This window comes from Anabrus simplex, chromosome 8, assembly GCF_040414725.1.
Source record: "Anabrus simplex isolate iqAnaSimp1 chromosome 8, ASM4041472v1, whole genome shotgun sequence".
NCBI lineage: Eukaryota > Metazoa > Arthropoda > Insecta > Orthoptera > Tettigoniidae > Anabrus > Anabrus simplex.
In genome coordinates, this window is record NC_090272.1 from 43303275 (window position 1) to 43317964 (window position 14690).

The 14690-nt window shown below is 39.1% G+C and overlaps 1 protein-coding gene and 1 long non-coding RNA gene across 3 annotated transcripts in view; both read left to right on the forward strand.

The window, feature by feature from the left end:
- Positions 1-2393: 2393 nt before the first annotated feature.
- LOC137501852 (cytochrome P450 4c3-like) overlaps positions 2394-14690 on the forward strand; it is a 70099-nt gene continuing 57802 nt past the window's right edge. Inside the window, exons 1-2 of one of the 2 annotated variants that reach the window (XM_068228957.1) lie at positions 2394-2695; positions 2796-5189. In XM_068228957.1, coding sequence (XP_068085058.1) covers positions 2489-2695; positions 2796-4001 — 1413 coding nt within the window. In that variant the 5' untranslated portion in view covers positions 2394-2488 and the 3' untranslated portion in view covers positions 4002-5189. Of the gene's footprint in view, positions 2696-2795; positions 5190-14690 lie in introns of those variants that run through there. The other variant, XM_068228959.1, reaches the window with a different exon arrangement.
- LOC137501854 (uncharacterized) lies at positions 8150-13636 on the forward strand. The gene is made up of 3 exons (XR_011018654.1): positions 8150-8362; positions 8485-8635; positions 13399-13636. It is a non-coding gene; the product is annotated as an uncharacterized lncRNA (long non-coding RNA).

The window sequence follows — 14690 nt, forward strand, 5'->3', positions numbered from 1 at the left end:
CTCTAGGTCTTATTCCATCCTCTCAAGCCGGTTTTCGATCCCATCATTCCACTCAAGATCACCTCTTTCACATCTCCTCTTCTCTCAATGCCTATCTTCGCCCCCGTAAAACTGCCGCTTTAGTTTGCCTCGATGTGAATAAGGCTTTTGATTCAGTCTGGCATGCTGGGTTGCTTTTTAAGTTACGCCATCTTCCCATTCCTATCACAATCATTCGATTTATTTTCAACTATCTTCAACATCGATCAGCACAGATCCTCATCCGTGGTACCCGTTCCTATTCCTTTCGTATGACTGCGGGCGTAGCCCAAGGTTCCCCCCTTTCCCCTCTTATATATACTTTATATACTTATGATATCCCACATCCCGACCCCCCTTTAAGACTCTATCAATATGCCGATGATCTGGCTATCCTTGCACTTACACCTACTACTGTTACTCTTACCCGTTATTTACAGACCTACCTCTCCGATCTCGAATCCTGGTTCGACGCCTGGCATATTGCTGTTAATCCCACCAAGACCCAATTTATTGTATTTCGGAAAAAATCCCGCCTCACTAGACCCCGTCACCGAGTTCTTTTAACGTTGTATGATACTCCACTAACAGAAACTAATACCCTAATCTACCTTGGTATTCAATTCCAGAACAACCTTCATTGGAAACATCATTTAACACAAGTCTACAAACGTGCCCTTCAACGCTTCCGAGCCCTCTGTATTCTTACTGGTAAAACGTGGGGCCTCCGTCCTTCCCAAATCCTCACAGTTTATAAATCTTTTATCCGCCCTGTCGTAACATACAGTTCATTGACCTGGCTCACAGCTGACAGACAACAATACGTGACCTTGCTTAAACTTGACAGACATGCTATGCGTATTGCATGCCGTCTCCCCTTTGACACCCCTTCTGCTGACTTCCAACCTCTTTATTCTTTCCCCACCATCCTTACTCATGTCCATGATCTTCGTCTCAAATACTTACAATCTGCCCTAGCCATCAATCATTCTGCGATTAAAGAAGCCCTCAACCTTTCTCCTCTTGCCACCGCTATCCTTAATAATGACCGCTCTCCTGCTATCTCTTACCTTTTCCCCACCCCTATCACGTAACTTCCCCCTCTGTCCCACTGCCTTTTTATTCTAACTTTTCTTTTACTGGATATTATGATGCTTCTCGCGGCAGTGGTACCGGCCTCCAATATCTGTGTCTGAGTGCTTTACGACACTACCAGTGTCATCTCTATCCGTGTTCATTTTCAATCATTCTGTGTTTTTCGCGTATTCATTGTTTCTCTAGTGTTCGTCCATTTCTTTCTGCTTCCACCATAGTGTTTTTCGTATCGTACGTCAAGATGAACTGAAGACATTTCTCTCTCAGTACGATGTGTTGTGCATTTATACTTTGTGTGCCAATCGAAATCAATGCAAAATAGACTGACATGGAAGAAATCACATAATATTTCCTTGTTATATACTTGTGTCTGTTTTACATTTTCTCTGTTTCAATCTGTATTTGATTATGTTTTGTTTTCAGTATGTACGAGACATACTTCTATGTATGTGTTCCAAAATTCTACTTTTATGTACTCACTCACCGGCCAAAGAGCTACATGTTTAGCTGGTGGCCCGCTTGCCCCTTACCGGGCAGGAATGAAATAACTATTTGAATAAAGAATAGAATGAAATTTAAACTCCACGGAAAATCCAAGTCTCCAGCGAAAGATCGATATGTCAGCTCAGCACTCGCCGTAGATAAAACAGGAAGGGCCTTAACACGGTATGGGAATAGGATCGTTGGCTTATTCGATGATGATGATGATGATAATACTAATAATAATAGTAATAATAATAAGTAACCGCCCCCTACCTGCAGAAATGTTGTCATGAGAGGATCATGAGTTCGTTTTTACCTTCCGAATGACGAGACTACAATATTTATAACATTCCTGGAAGCATTGTATTTTGCAATCCCACTCACGGGTGGGTTTTTCAGTTTTTTTAACTGTGAGAAACTGCCACTGACAGTCGTTGCACGAGAGCGGAATCGTATACTTATGTTGTAAGTCTCCATGTGCCTCACACACATTGCATTATGAAATAAACATAAACCTTGCTTCTCTTGCCTCGGTATTCGTCAGTAATCTGTAGGTTTTACATGGGCAATAAAGGAATAAATAGTTATAGTACGTAATGTGAAAGGCAGTGATTTCGTTTGATGCTTCACTATTTCAGAATGAAGTACTGTACTTGTCAGATGGACGCATGGCGTTAATGATAAGCTGGTTGTGGCGGAGATAGAGAACGTTGACGAGACGGGAAGGGGGAACAAGGGACGTGCTCACATGCGGAAGGATACTTTTCCTAAGCTCTTGACTTGAATTTCAGTATAGGCACCGTGCAGATACATCGAAATGCTACTACTAGCGCTACATAGTGGCCCGTTTTGAAACAAGAGGTGAGGTGTAGTGCGAGAGTCTCAGTACAACATGTGTGACATTCGAACAAGTTGCGGGTTTAAAGCGATTCAATTCGGGGATCTAAGTGAATCATCATGCAATAAAGGAAGAAACCTTGTTGTCAGTGGCCACGTGAACGGCGTTGAAGAGTTAATTTCGAATGGTTTCGGATACATCACAGGAAAAGTCACCCGACAAACGTCTGGCAATTTGCCGCCTTATATCGTGAAACTTGAGGTAGGCAAGATGTAGTTAGGTAACAATTTATAAAGTTTATTTAGTAAGGATTAGTTAATGCATGTTTGCTAAGTTGTACGCATTTTTATTTTGTGTTCAGATTGACCAGAATCGTAATGTCTCTACCAGCGAATGTTCCTGTCCTGCCGGCGCCAGAGGAACTTGCAAACACGTGGCTGCGGTAGTGTATTATATAAATAATGAAAATGTTGTCTCCAAAACAGACCGTCCGCAACAATGGGGAAAACCGAGCCCGAAAACAATGTCAACAGAAAAATATAGAAAAGGCAAACGCGTAGAAGAACTGTTCGGTAAAAAGACTTTGAGGACATCTCTTCCCCCCTTCGAATTAACTGAGAATATTTTAAAACACATCCCTTGCAGTCTTCGTACAATGCTTCGAGCAGAAGCAAGTACTGAAATCGAACAATCGTGCAGGGCCGTAGTCATCTCATTGATAGACAGGGTAGTGAATGATGTGGAGAGAGAAGAATGTGAGGAAATTGTGACACACCTATTACATTTACAAGTCTCTAACGACGTGCGCTTGCCAGACAAATACACCTTTCGCACTGTGAGTGACGAAATGTTTTTAACCAGCAAAGTGCAGGTTGATACAGATCATATAATTAAAATCTCCCTGGATACTCTATCTCAATCAGGAAGCCCTCGGTGGTTTCAAGAAAGAAAGATAAGAATATCTGCTAGCACGAAAGCACATCGGATCAAAACTACGCGATATAACTTCGATACTTTAGCTCTCGCATTTGTAACTGAATCTCCAATTGGGAGAGCTGCTTTGAACAATCTTTCTTACGGAAGTGAAATGGAAAGTGAAGCAATAGAATGCTATGGAAGTTCATTTGGTGTTCGTGTTATTCGATGTGGGTTAATAATCCACAAGAAACAACCTTGGATTTGTGGATCTCCAGATGGCATAGTTCTCAGAGGAAATGTAGCTGACAGAGTGTTAGAAGTTAAGTGTCCATCTTCGTGTAAAGATAAACCAATAGTAGATGAGTCAGGAAATGTGCGAGTACGTTATCTTTACTTTGACGAGCAAAATAACATACAGTTAAAGACAAGTCATATGTATTACACACAAATACAAATACTGATGTACATAACTGGCTTGGAAAAATGTGATCTATATGTATATAGCAAAGCACAACAGTTGACAATACCTATTTATCAGGACAATAAGTATGTCGAGAAATATCTCACCAAAATGACAAAGTTCTATTTCAATAATTACTTGCCAAACATTAGCGGTATCCCTAATAATAATAATGATAAAAATAATTAAGTATTTATTTGCCAATTCTTGTGTTTTGAACGTTGAACAGATCAAAATGTAAACAGAGAATATATAAAACAAACTGATGGTAGAACAATTCTTAAACTATTCTTTAATTATTGGAGGTTGCAAATTCGTTAACACGCAACACATATGCACGATGTCATCCACGTGTGGAAAAAGTTCTGTTGGCAATTTCTGTAATATATTGTATATTTTAATTCTTTGAATACACCTTTCTACGTGAATTCTAACACTCGCAATATTGTAAGTACTCTCAACTTCCTCAACTGTTAATCTCCCGTCATGTAAGAACGGTGGTGTCACGATTACCACACCGCGGCCAGATCAGTTAGTTCTGATGCCAGGAAATCCTTTATCACCCATGACCTCATCGCCAGGTTGAAGGAAAGTTACTAAACCACTGTCGGTTGTTATGAATGAGTCGCTAGCTCTTCCACCGTAACATTTAGATTTAAAGATGATCACACCACTAGGCGTGATTGCAATTAAAACTTTTGCAGTGTAGCAACCCTTGTATTGAGAATAGAAATACACTCTCTGATCTACTTGGGGAGGCTGTTCAACCCTAAAATCCGTGCAGTCAATAATGACTCGACAATTACCGTAATTTCTCTTGAATGCTGAAGGCATTGTTTCTTGAACACTTTCCTTACTAGGCCAGAATATGAAATGTTTCGTACGCAGTGTCAGTTGCATAAGCACGGTCGTAAAAATACGTGAAATTGTTGTCCTGTGAACACCGAACAGCACTCTCAAAGCAGAATAGGACAGTCCGGTTTTCATTTTCACTAGGAAAATCAGTAATCTGGTTTCTTTACATAATTTCGAAACGTTACAGTTTGGTAATAACGCAAGCAGCAAGGCAAAGACGTTGAAGTTCACACCTGTTAAATCACGCATTTGTGTGTTGTTCCTTATGGAATTGTAGCCTTGGAAACCTGAACCCTTGATGTCTGCATGATCGTATTCCGTTCCACACATTTGATCATGTTTCGTAATGTCCCCTCCCAGACCGAAATTAAGTGGAATACATGTTTGTGTATTTACGTCGTTTTCATGTATTGAACAAGAAAACATGAAGTCTGAACAATGAAAATCAGATGCCTCTGTTCCCACGGATGCATCCTTGGTTATGTTACTTGGGCATACTGTACTCGAAAATTTTCCGTCTGATTCTTCCTTTTTCAATCGCTTGAGTTGTCTACGAAAGCGCTGTAAGCTGGGCCCCGGCGACACATTCCTCTTCTTGTATTCATCCGGAAATATTGTCGGAACATAGGCTGGACCTAGTGGATGTCCAGATCTTCTGTTTCCGCTGAAATGTGCACTACATATTCTTGAGTAAGTCGTGGGTTGCCAAAGTGATCCATCAGTGCTAAAAATTAAAACCAAAATGAAATTAAATCGGATCAATTGAACTTGTTGCAAACATGTGCAGTACGTATGTGTAGACCTACTTACTTCGTTCGGTTAACTGCTTGTATCCATCGCCTCCTTCGGTCCACTTCTATCGCTCGTTTTGGAAAACAATAAAATTGTACTTCACTTCCTGTATTTGCGTAAGTATTGGAACATCCGACAACACAACAATTGCGTTTACTTGATCTCCTTTTCTCTGCCATTTTCATCGGAGTAACTACACGCTCACTCAGAACAGCTACTGCGAGTCTGGAGTCTGTCTCACTTGTTGTTCTCCGCCCGGCCGCTAGAGCGACACGCACGGTGCCTATAGTAGGGCTGGGACAGATACAACGCAACCGTTTTATCGCAACCGTTTCCGGAACACAACCGTTGTCGAATGAAACCGTTGCGAGAAAATAACAGTTGCAGTTGCGCTTTGCTGTTGCGTTCTTCGCCAGCACAGATCAAGTGGAGTTTCAAGTTTCACAACCGATACCGGTACGTATACAAAACTGCCTTCCGCAATAGTTACGTTTTTGACACTGGGGTTTTCCAGTGTAACTCACAGGTGAGATAGGCTGTTCTGGAGAGCTGCCCTGCTATTGAATGATGCGCCTGACGTCACCGAGAGCCATAATAGACAGTGCTACACCAGTTCTATGGCTCGAGTGTTGTAAGGTGCAATTAGTTGAGTATTTTTAGAGTTAATTTTGTTAGTTATTCTAATTAGCCTCCATTCAGACATGAAATACAGAAGTAGTGGATCTTTAGATGCCGTGACATTTAACATTTAAAACTAATACGAAAACATAGCATGACTTCAAATCCGACTCTGTAATGACAGGCACACTCACAAAGGCAATCGTGAGTTGAGAATCAACCTTTTACGAACAACTAAAAACATAGGTATTTATCAAGGCATAATACTGCCCCAGTTTAAAGAAGGAAGCGAACTACGAGCATTATTCCACCTCTAGGTCGCAGGAAGTACAATAATTTAAGATTATTTTGTTATAGATTTGTAAATTTTGTTGATATTCGGACACATTTATTTGTAATTTCTGGAATGTACGTTAGTAGATTTTCAAGCACACGGTAATTTTAAATTCTTCTAACCCACATTTCCAGTAGTCTGAATAGGTAACATTGTATAGTAGTAGGTTAGAAGAGTGTTAGAAACAAGAAAGTTATATTACTACTGTCGACTAAACTATTATGGTCATTCAAATGTTGTTGATGGTATAACCAGTAAGCCTATAAACTCCAATTACACCATAATTTTCCTCGTTTTATTTCACGGTAGTCACGAACGTTTGGAATTTTAAATTTGTACTTTAGTATTTTTTATGGCAAATGGAACGCAGGAAGTGCCCGTTTTTAAACGTGTTTCAACAATACGTCAAGTTAAAAAATTATTTCTCAAAACACATCAGATCGAATCCAAATTTTAACACAATATACAATGTTATGTTTTATACATTAACTTATTTATAAATTTAAGAATTTACCGAGCTCGATAGCTGCAGTCGCTTAAGTGCGGCCAGTATCCAGTAATCGGGAGGTGGTGGGTTCGAACCTCACTGTCGGCAGCCCTGAAGATGGTTTTCCGGGTTTCCCATTTTCACACCAGGCAAATGTTGGGGCTGTGCCTTAATTAATGCCACGGCCGCTTCCTTCCCATTCCTACGCCTATCCCACCGTCGCCATAAGACCTACCTGTGTAGGTGCGACGTAAAGCAAATAGCAAAAAAAAAAAAAAAAAAAAAAAAAAGATAATAATAATAATAATAATAATAATTTGATGTTCCCAAGGAAAAAAGCTGTTATCAGTTTTGTAAGACAACCTTTTTCTTGGCTTGGGGTGGTTAGAAAACTACATTCTTGGTCGCGTTGTAATCTTTATATATCTTTATATATCCAATGGTTATGCTATATGACTGTGAAATTCGTAAATGAATTCAATTCATTCATATCATTTGTGTTTATATTGGATAGAATGATATACATCATTGACTGGCCGGTACAAGGAAAGATGTGAGGCGTTGCCGCGCACTCCCTCATTTGTTCGGTAGAAGTACGTTACTTTGCAACCGTTGTATGAGGGCAACTGTTTCGCCCAGCACTACGATATAGGATGCTTGGACTCGAATATACTCGTGGCTATGGCTAGCCCATCACTAATTTAACACTTTTTTAAATATAGACTCCCCGCCATCAGGGAATCTTCCAAAAATTTGTAGATATAAAATCTGTTGTATTTCGGGCTACGAAGAACCAAAATGGATTCCAAATTTATTTCATAGTGTTTGTCGTAATTTTAAGAGTGATAACATAGGTATAGTAGAAGAATAGAAAAATTACTCCAACTCAACCTTATTTTTCATTTTTATCCAACGGAGTATATTTTCCTCCCACTATTAAATATCTTCAGTTTACTCGATAGATATTATATATAATCGCAGATGTCTATAATCTAGTACATACAACACCGACACGAACGATAGAAATCAGGCCATAGTGCAGTAGCGTAGCGTATACAGGCCGTATTTCAGCTCCAGACCACTTGGAAGCGCTGCAGGGTGTAGAGTCGCGTCTTGATTGGCTGACTTGCCTTGTGGCCTATGCTCGTAAAATGAAAAATGGCGATTCAGTTCTGTACTGTTTAGTGTTGCTGGGTATACCGCTCCCAAGCGAAGCCCATTAAATTATACGATCAAGACAAGACTGTTTAGTGTTTAATACTGTTTGATTGTGTATTTCTCTTTGTTGTGTATGGTTATGAGAAGTTGCGACGAAGAAGGAACAAGTTTTTCGATACGGTACGCTTAATGTCCAAGTGTTGCTGTATGCTTGCGTTCTGTAGTTTTGCAATTTCATTGTAAGCTACATGTAACCAGAACAAAAACATTGTTATTTTCTGCCCGAAGATGCTAAATACAGCGAAGGTAAGCTATGGAAATATAATTGTAAATAGTGTATTAAAGTACCGGTATACGTTTTCATTCCTTCCATTTCTTTGTTTTCGGTATTGAAACTTTGTTTATAAACGTCATGTTCTTTATTTCAGGGAGGTAACACCTTGAGGTTAAAGTACTCCTGCAAGTTTTCAGCATGTACAAGTGGCTATTATGTCGATATGACTGGCAATCTCAACATCAAGAATAAGCATTTTTATAAATAAGGATTATCTGAAGCAGTGGAAGCATGTGTGTCGTCGTGTGAGTGATGGTGTAAATTGTTCTAGTTTTTATGTTTGTGAAGTTCATTTTCTTGAGAGGGACCTTATTAACTACGGCACACTAGGCACCAATTAAATTATAATGTTATTCAATCAATCAATCAATGATCTGCATTTAGGGTGGTTGCCCAGGTGGCAGATTACCTATGAATGTTTACCTGCCTTTTTCTTTGATATTTTCAGGACATTTATTTAACATTTCCCTTGATAATTTATTCCAATCCCTTACTCCTTGTGCTATAAATTAATATTTTCCCCAATCTGTCCTCTTGAATTCCAACTTTATCTTCATATTAAACATCTGGAAAGTATCCCCTATAATCCCTGTAACTTGGACATGCCTGTGTCAAGTATTAGCATGGCATAAAATAGAAAAGTAGGCCTAAATGAAATTTCAGTAATTTCACAAACAGGATTTGTAATCTAGATCTGTCAGTATTAAGTGATGTTGAAGTGGTTGAGATTGGAGAAAACACACAAACTATTATGGACGAAGGTGAGTAGGCCTATCATTTTTTGTCAGTAAATCATTTATATCTGTGCTCAGTTACAGAATGCTAACAAAGCTCTGTCTGGTATGTGGTGGAATGAGGATAAGGTTATGGCACTTTCTATTTATAAATGTGGGCCTTACATATATCAATATTTGGTTACTCGATAATCTTCCCTCTGTCAGGCCTTTGAACTCTTTACCATCTCAAATACCTTATGACACTGGTCTGAATCCATCCATAGTTGAAGTGCTGAAAGTAGAGGTTCCAAAATGTCTGATATTGATTAATAATGTGCCCTCCTATTTGATGAAATGTCATTAGAAAAGGGGTTATATTATGAGGCTAATAAACAAGGTAGGCCTATATGTGGGTATGAAGATCTTGGTCCTTTAGGAAGGCCATCTGCTCTAGCAAATCATGCATTAGTTTTCATGTTAAGAGGTATTCACAGAACTTGGAAACACATAGTGTAACTGCCTATTATTTTACCACAAATTCAGTACCAGCATGTAATGTAGCCTTACAACAGCTGATTGAATTTGTTATAAGTAAGGGTTGAAAGTTGTTTGCACAATTTGTGACCATGGCTCGAGAAATCAGAAAGCATTGTTAAGGTAATTTAGAAAGACCCAGTCCATTCCATTTTCTTGTGAATAGTGAACCAATTGTTATCATGTATCATGTTCCCCTTCTGAAAAATACCAGAAATGCCTTAATTGAAAATAAGATTCAGGTTAATGATCACAGGGTGGTAACATTTAAATACATTCAATATAGACCAAGGGAAAAGATTTAAATCAATCAATCAATCAATCAATACTGATCTGCATTTAGGGCAGTCGCCCAGGTGGCAGATTCCCTATCTGTTGTTTTCCTAGCCTTTTCCTAAATGATTTCAAAGAAATTGGAAATTTATTGAACATTTCCCTTGGTAAGTTATTGCAATCCCTAACACCCCTTCCTATAAATGTGTCCTTTTTGCCCAAACTGAGAAAACAACATTTCAACTTCCAGGATAGCTATGTGAATGAAAGTTAAAGTTGCTGCTGCACAGTTAAGCCATACTGTGGCAGCTGTAATTGAAACATTTGTAGCTACTCAAAGTGTTGCCCTCAGAAGCTATGTACACAGCAGAATTTGTAGAAGCAAGTGACAACCTTCTGGATTCTTTGAACAGTTGTAACCAGAATGCCCATGAAAGTAAGATGTATAGATGTGCCCTTTCAGGAAATTCTCCACACATTGAGTTTTGGAACACTATTCTAAAAGAGATATTATCCGCGCACTTTTTAGTGATAGATTTTTGTACTCGTTGGAGAAGTAAGAAGGGTTCCGTTAATACTGCCAACTGAATGGAAATGAAATCTGAATTGAATCGATAATATGATTGATCGATATGAATTTTATAAACCTTTATTATTTTAAGCAAACAACTGTGTCACACACACAATATTTAATACTATATAACGTTTCCCGTTGCGAAAAGTGTTCCTAGCATGAATTCTATAGTTTAGCTTTGCTGTGTAAACACCAACAGTACGAGTACTTAAAGTGTACGCCAGATGGCGCACAGCGATGATAAGCGATTCTTAGTTTGTGTTTCAAAGGTTGTCAATACGAATCTCGAAGATAACCAAAGTCGACCGCTTCAGCACTAGGGTGTAAATCTATCACTAAAAAGTGCGCAGATAATAGGTACCTGGAAAATAAGAGACCTTAAAACTGGTAGAGATAAGACATGCACATTCAGTTTCATTGATGGGTGGCAGATTACTATAAGATCTATTAATTTTTTTTGGAATAGGTAGAAGAAAGTAGGATTCAGGTATTTTAGGTAATATGAAAGCTCTCAATCAGGAGCCCTTAGAGAATGCATTATTTTGCATATGACAGCATGTCATTTCCAACACAAATCCACATGTTTTTAGTTTGTAATGCTTTTAAAAACTTGTATTGGAAATAATATGGCTTTGCCCTTCAAGAATATGGGTAAGTGTGAGAGTGATAATTGTTTTCCCCTTAGCAATTTATATCAGTTTTTAAAAGTGCTGATGATGACAATCCAGGAGTATGTAAGTGGCACTGGCTCTGTTGATTGTGAAGGTATAAATTACTGTCTCAAGTCAGACCAGTGAATCCCACTCTGAACTATTAGAAGACAATCAAGCTGTGACATATGTAGAAGGATATATTTTGAAAGTTTTAGGTATAAATAATGAGTGTGATGTGTGCAAGGGAAATCTATATTTACCTAACTTGACTAAAGGCCATTTATTTACATATTTCAAAGAAAACAGTTCATCACCTAACTTGCAGTATGCCAGTAAACAACTGAAAGATTTTCTGCTTCATATTCATGACCCATTGTATATATTTTTGGACAAATATGGTCATACAGAAGCATTAGTAAATAGCTTTAAAGGTTTATTCTCCAGGCAGCTTACTCCTTTTGTAGGAAACATTGTCTTGAAAATGTAAATTTGCAGGCAACTCTTCCATTTCTCATTTAAGAGAGTGTAAACATTTGGTTGAGGAAAAGTATTCAGCTGGACATGACAAAAACATTTAAATAAATTCAAATGCCAGTAACAATTGTGTATGTAAACAGTGTTAATTTTGCTAGAATTTATTATCAGGTTAGCTATACGCAGGCTTAGGTAGTTTTAAGACTTGTGCAGTTGTATAGACTGCATGATTGCTTGTCGTATTTGCTGGCACCAATATATTTTCTTCATTGGTTGATTGTATGCCATGTGTTGGCCTAGGTATTTTGGTTTGAAGACTTGTGTGGTTGTAAGCATTACAGTATATATGTATAGCCTATTGTATACTGCTTCTCCTTCATTGATTAGGTTACACATTCTCATATGTAGGCTGAGGAATTTTAAGACTTGTGTGGTTGTAAATATTATCTGTATATACTGTATGGGTTCATGGTGTGGGTTTCTGTAGTCACATCCTAGTTCGTGAACCACGGGCAAAGGTTGAGTGGCCTAGCAATTGGTCCTGGGATCCGACACTTCGAAAAATGAAGGAACCTGTCAAAGAAAGAAAAGGGTCATAAGGGGCAGGAAAATGAAATACTCCCTAGACCTCCATATGTAATACCATCTGAGTTAGAAAAGAACAAGAGTTGACCAAGGGAAGTTGGATAGGATAGATTGTGAGGAGCCTGGCACAAGTAAGTGGAAGCAATGCTAGGACTCAGCTAAGGGCCTCGTGGTCGCCAACCCATGCTCCCAATTCCAGGGCCCCTTTTAGTCGCCTCTTATGACAGGGGATATTGTGGGTTTTGTTCTATTGCTCCCACCCACAGGATGAACTAATGGATGAAGATGATTCCTAGGAGAATAATGGACTTAGTTATGGAGGGTAAGAGAGGTAGGATGAGATCAGAACAATGATTAGACAGAGTTCTCGGGGATTTTAAGGTCAGGTTCACCTTTGGAGGGGGGTAGAATAACACCCACAGTATCTCCTGCCTGTCATAAGAGACGACTAAAAATGGCTCTAGTGGCTCCAAGCGTGGGTTGGTGACCACGGGGCCCTTAGCTGAGTACTGGCATTGCGTCCAATTACTTGTCAGGCACCTTGCTTTCATCTATTTTATCAGACCTCCCTTGGTCAGCTTTTGTTCTTTTCGACCCTGACGGTACTAGGTTGCGAATCCTAGGAAGTCTTTCATTTTCATGGCCTTTATCTTCCTTTGGCCGATATCTTCACTTTTCAAAGTGTTGCGTCCCTTCCATTTCTTCCCTCTGATGAGTGTTATATAGAGGATGGTTGCCTAGTTGTACTTCCTCTTAAAACAATAATCACCACCACCAACACTTAAAAGTCAGAGGTGTAGAACTAAAGGAAACCACAGAGCTAGTTGCGAAAAGAGGGCTTTGAAGAGACATGGTTAATTCACAGAGGATTGTAGGGTGAACGGTGAAGGGCATAACCGTCTATAGTGAAGATATATGTATTTTACTGATGCTTGTACTTTTGCTGAAACCATGGTACTGCAGTCTTCATTAACTGATGATGGCCTAGGCAATTTGAAGACTTGTATTGGTGGTAAACATTGTAATGGAACTACCACCTCAGCGACAACTCTAAACGCAGATCGCTGATGACTGATTGTCTTCTTTCATGTGCCTATCATTTCTCTGCTTTTCCTCTTGTCATTTAAAATGTTTGTAGTGTTTTCATTGTATTAATGAAGTTGTCAAGTTTGAAACCTGATGCCTATGCTTGATTTCAGGTTATTGTCCTTTATTGAGTACGAGGAGGCTACTGCTAAGGAGTACTGTTGGCCGCGGTATATTTATGATATTGTAGCAAATGGTGAATGGAATGATGGGCAAATTTTTACTATGTGTGCTTTTACATGGATCAATTATTGTGAAAGTCCTGGCCCTTTACAACGCCTTCTGAGGTTGTTTAGAACTGATGTATGTAATGTTCAAAAGTTAAGGAAAATATATGATTTTTTTTATAAATGTGAAAGGCTAACGACACACAGACTTATGTTTGAGTGGGGTGCTAGAGTTAATGGGTGGAATTGTTATTCGCAACGTGTTGAAAATTTGCATCATGAACCTGTTGTTGTTGTAGGAGGCAATGGAACGGGAGTGTTGGGCGGACCTAGAATCGACAGTTGCAGAGAAGGATATTTTGATCGGGAGCGAAGAAGGAGATAAATATATTGAATTGGAAGGGTTAAGAGAGCGAGGTGACTTTGAGTTAAAGAGATCTAATGCAGGTCTTGACCTGTCTAGCGATAATAGTGATATCAGCAGTGACCTCGACCTCGCGAGCGGAGCGAGCGATAAGGCGCCCCTAGTAAGACCAAGGGCGCCGGCCGCTGTAAGCTCTGGCAGTGGACTTAGATTATCACTGCCTATCAGTCGGCCAGTGCTCGCTAAGTGTAAAGCATCTACTGCTAAGCGGCAGCGCAAGGTAACTTTATTCTTTCTTACACTTGATATTGGGGATAAATATTATGATGAAATTAGGTCTGATGTTGCTTCTTATTTTGAATATGAAAGTGTGTGTGTCGGCGTTGAGCCTTATAAGGAAAGGGAAGGATATCACTTGCATATGTTTATACGACTATCAGAAGGTGTTAGTTTTGATACTTTTCGTGAGTGGGTCAGTGCTTATTTTGCTGATTGTCATTTTGATTTGCAAACTGTTAAGAATGAGAGGAAATAAACTTCAAATATCATGATTTTGTTTTTATTGTTTGATAAGGTTATGTTAGTGTTTCTCCCACAGAATTCAATCCACTCAAAGCTCCTCATTCCAAACTGAACACACAATGTCATTGTATGCGACGTTGTGGTCCTGTTCCCAATGACAAAGTTTATTTTTCAGCTTGTGGTTTCCGAATTTAGTGAGCTGGCCAAGGTGAGAAGTATGAGAATCTTAGGTTGCAGAGTATTTCCTGGCATGAAAACTTTCGTTTTGTTATTTAGAATATCCTGCGTCCCCTCACGTTTCTCAGTATTTTAACATACTGAATTTCGTTTCATTATGTATACGAAAATCTCA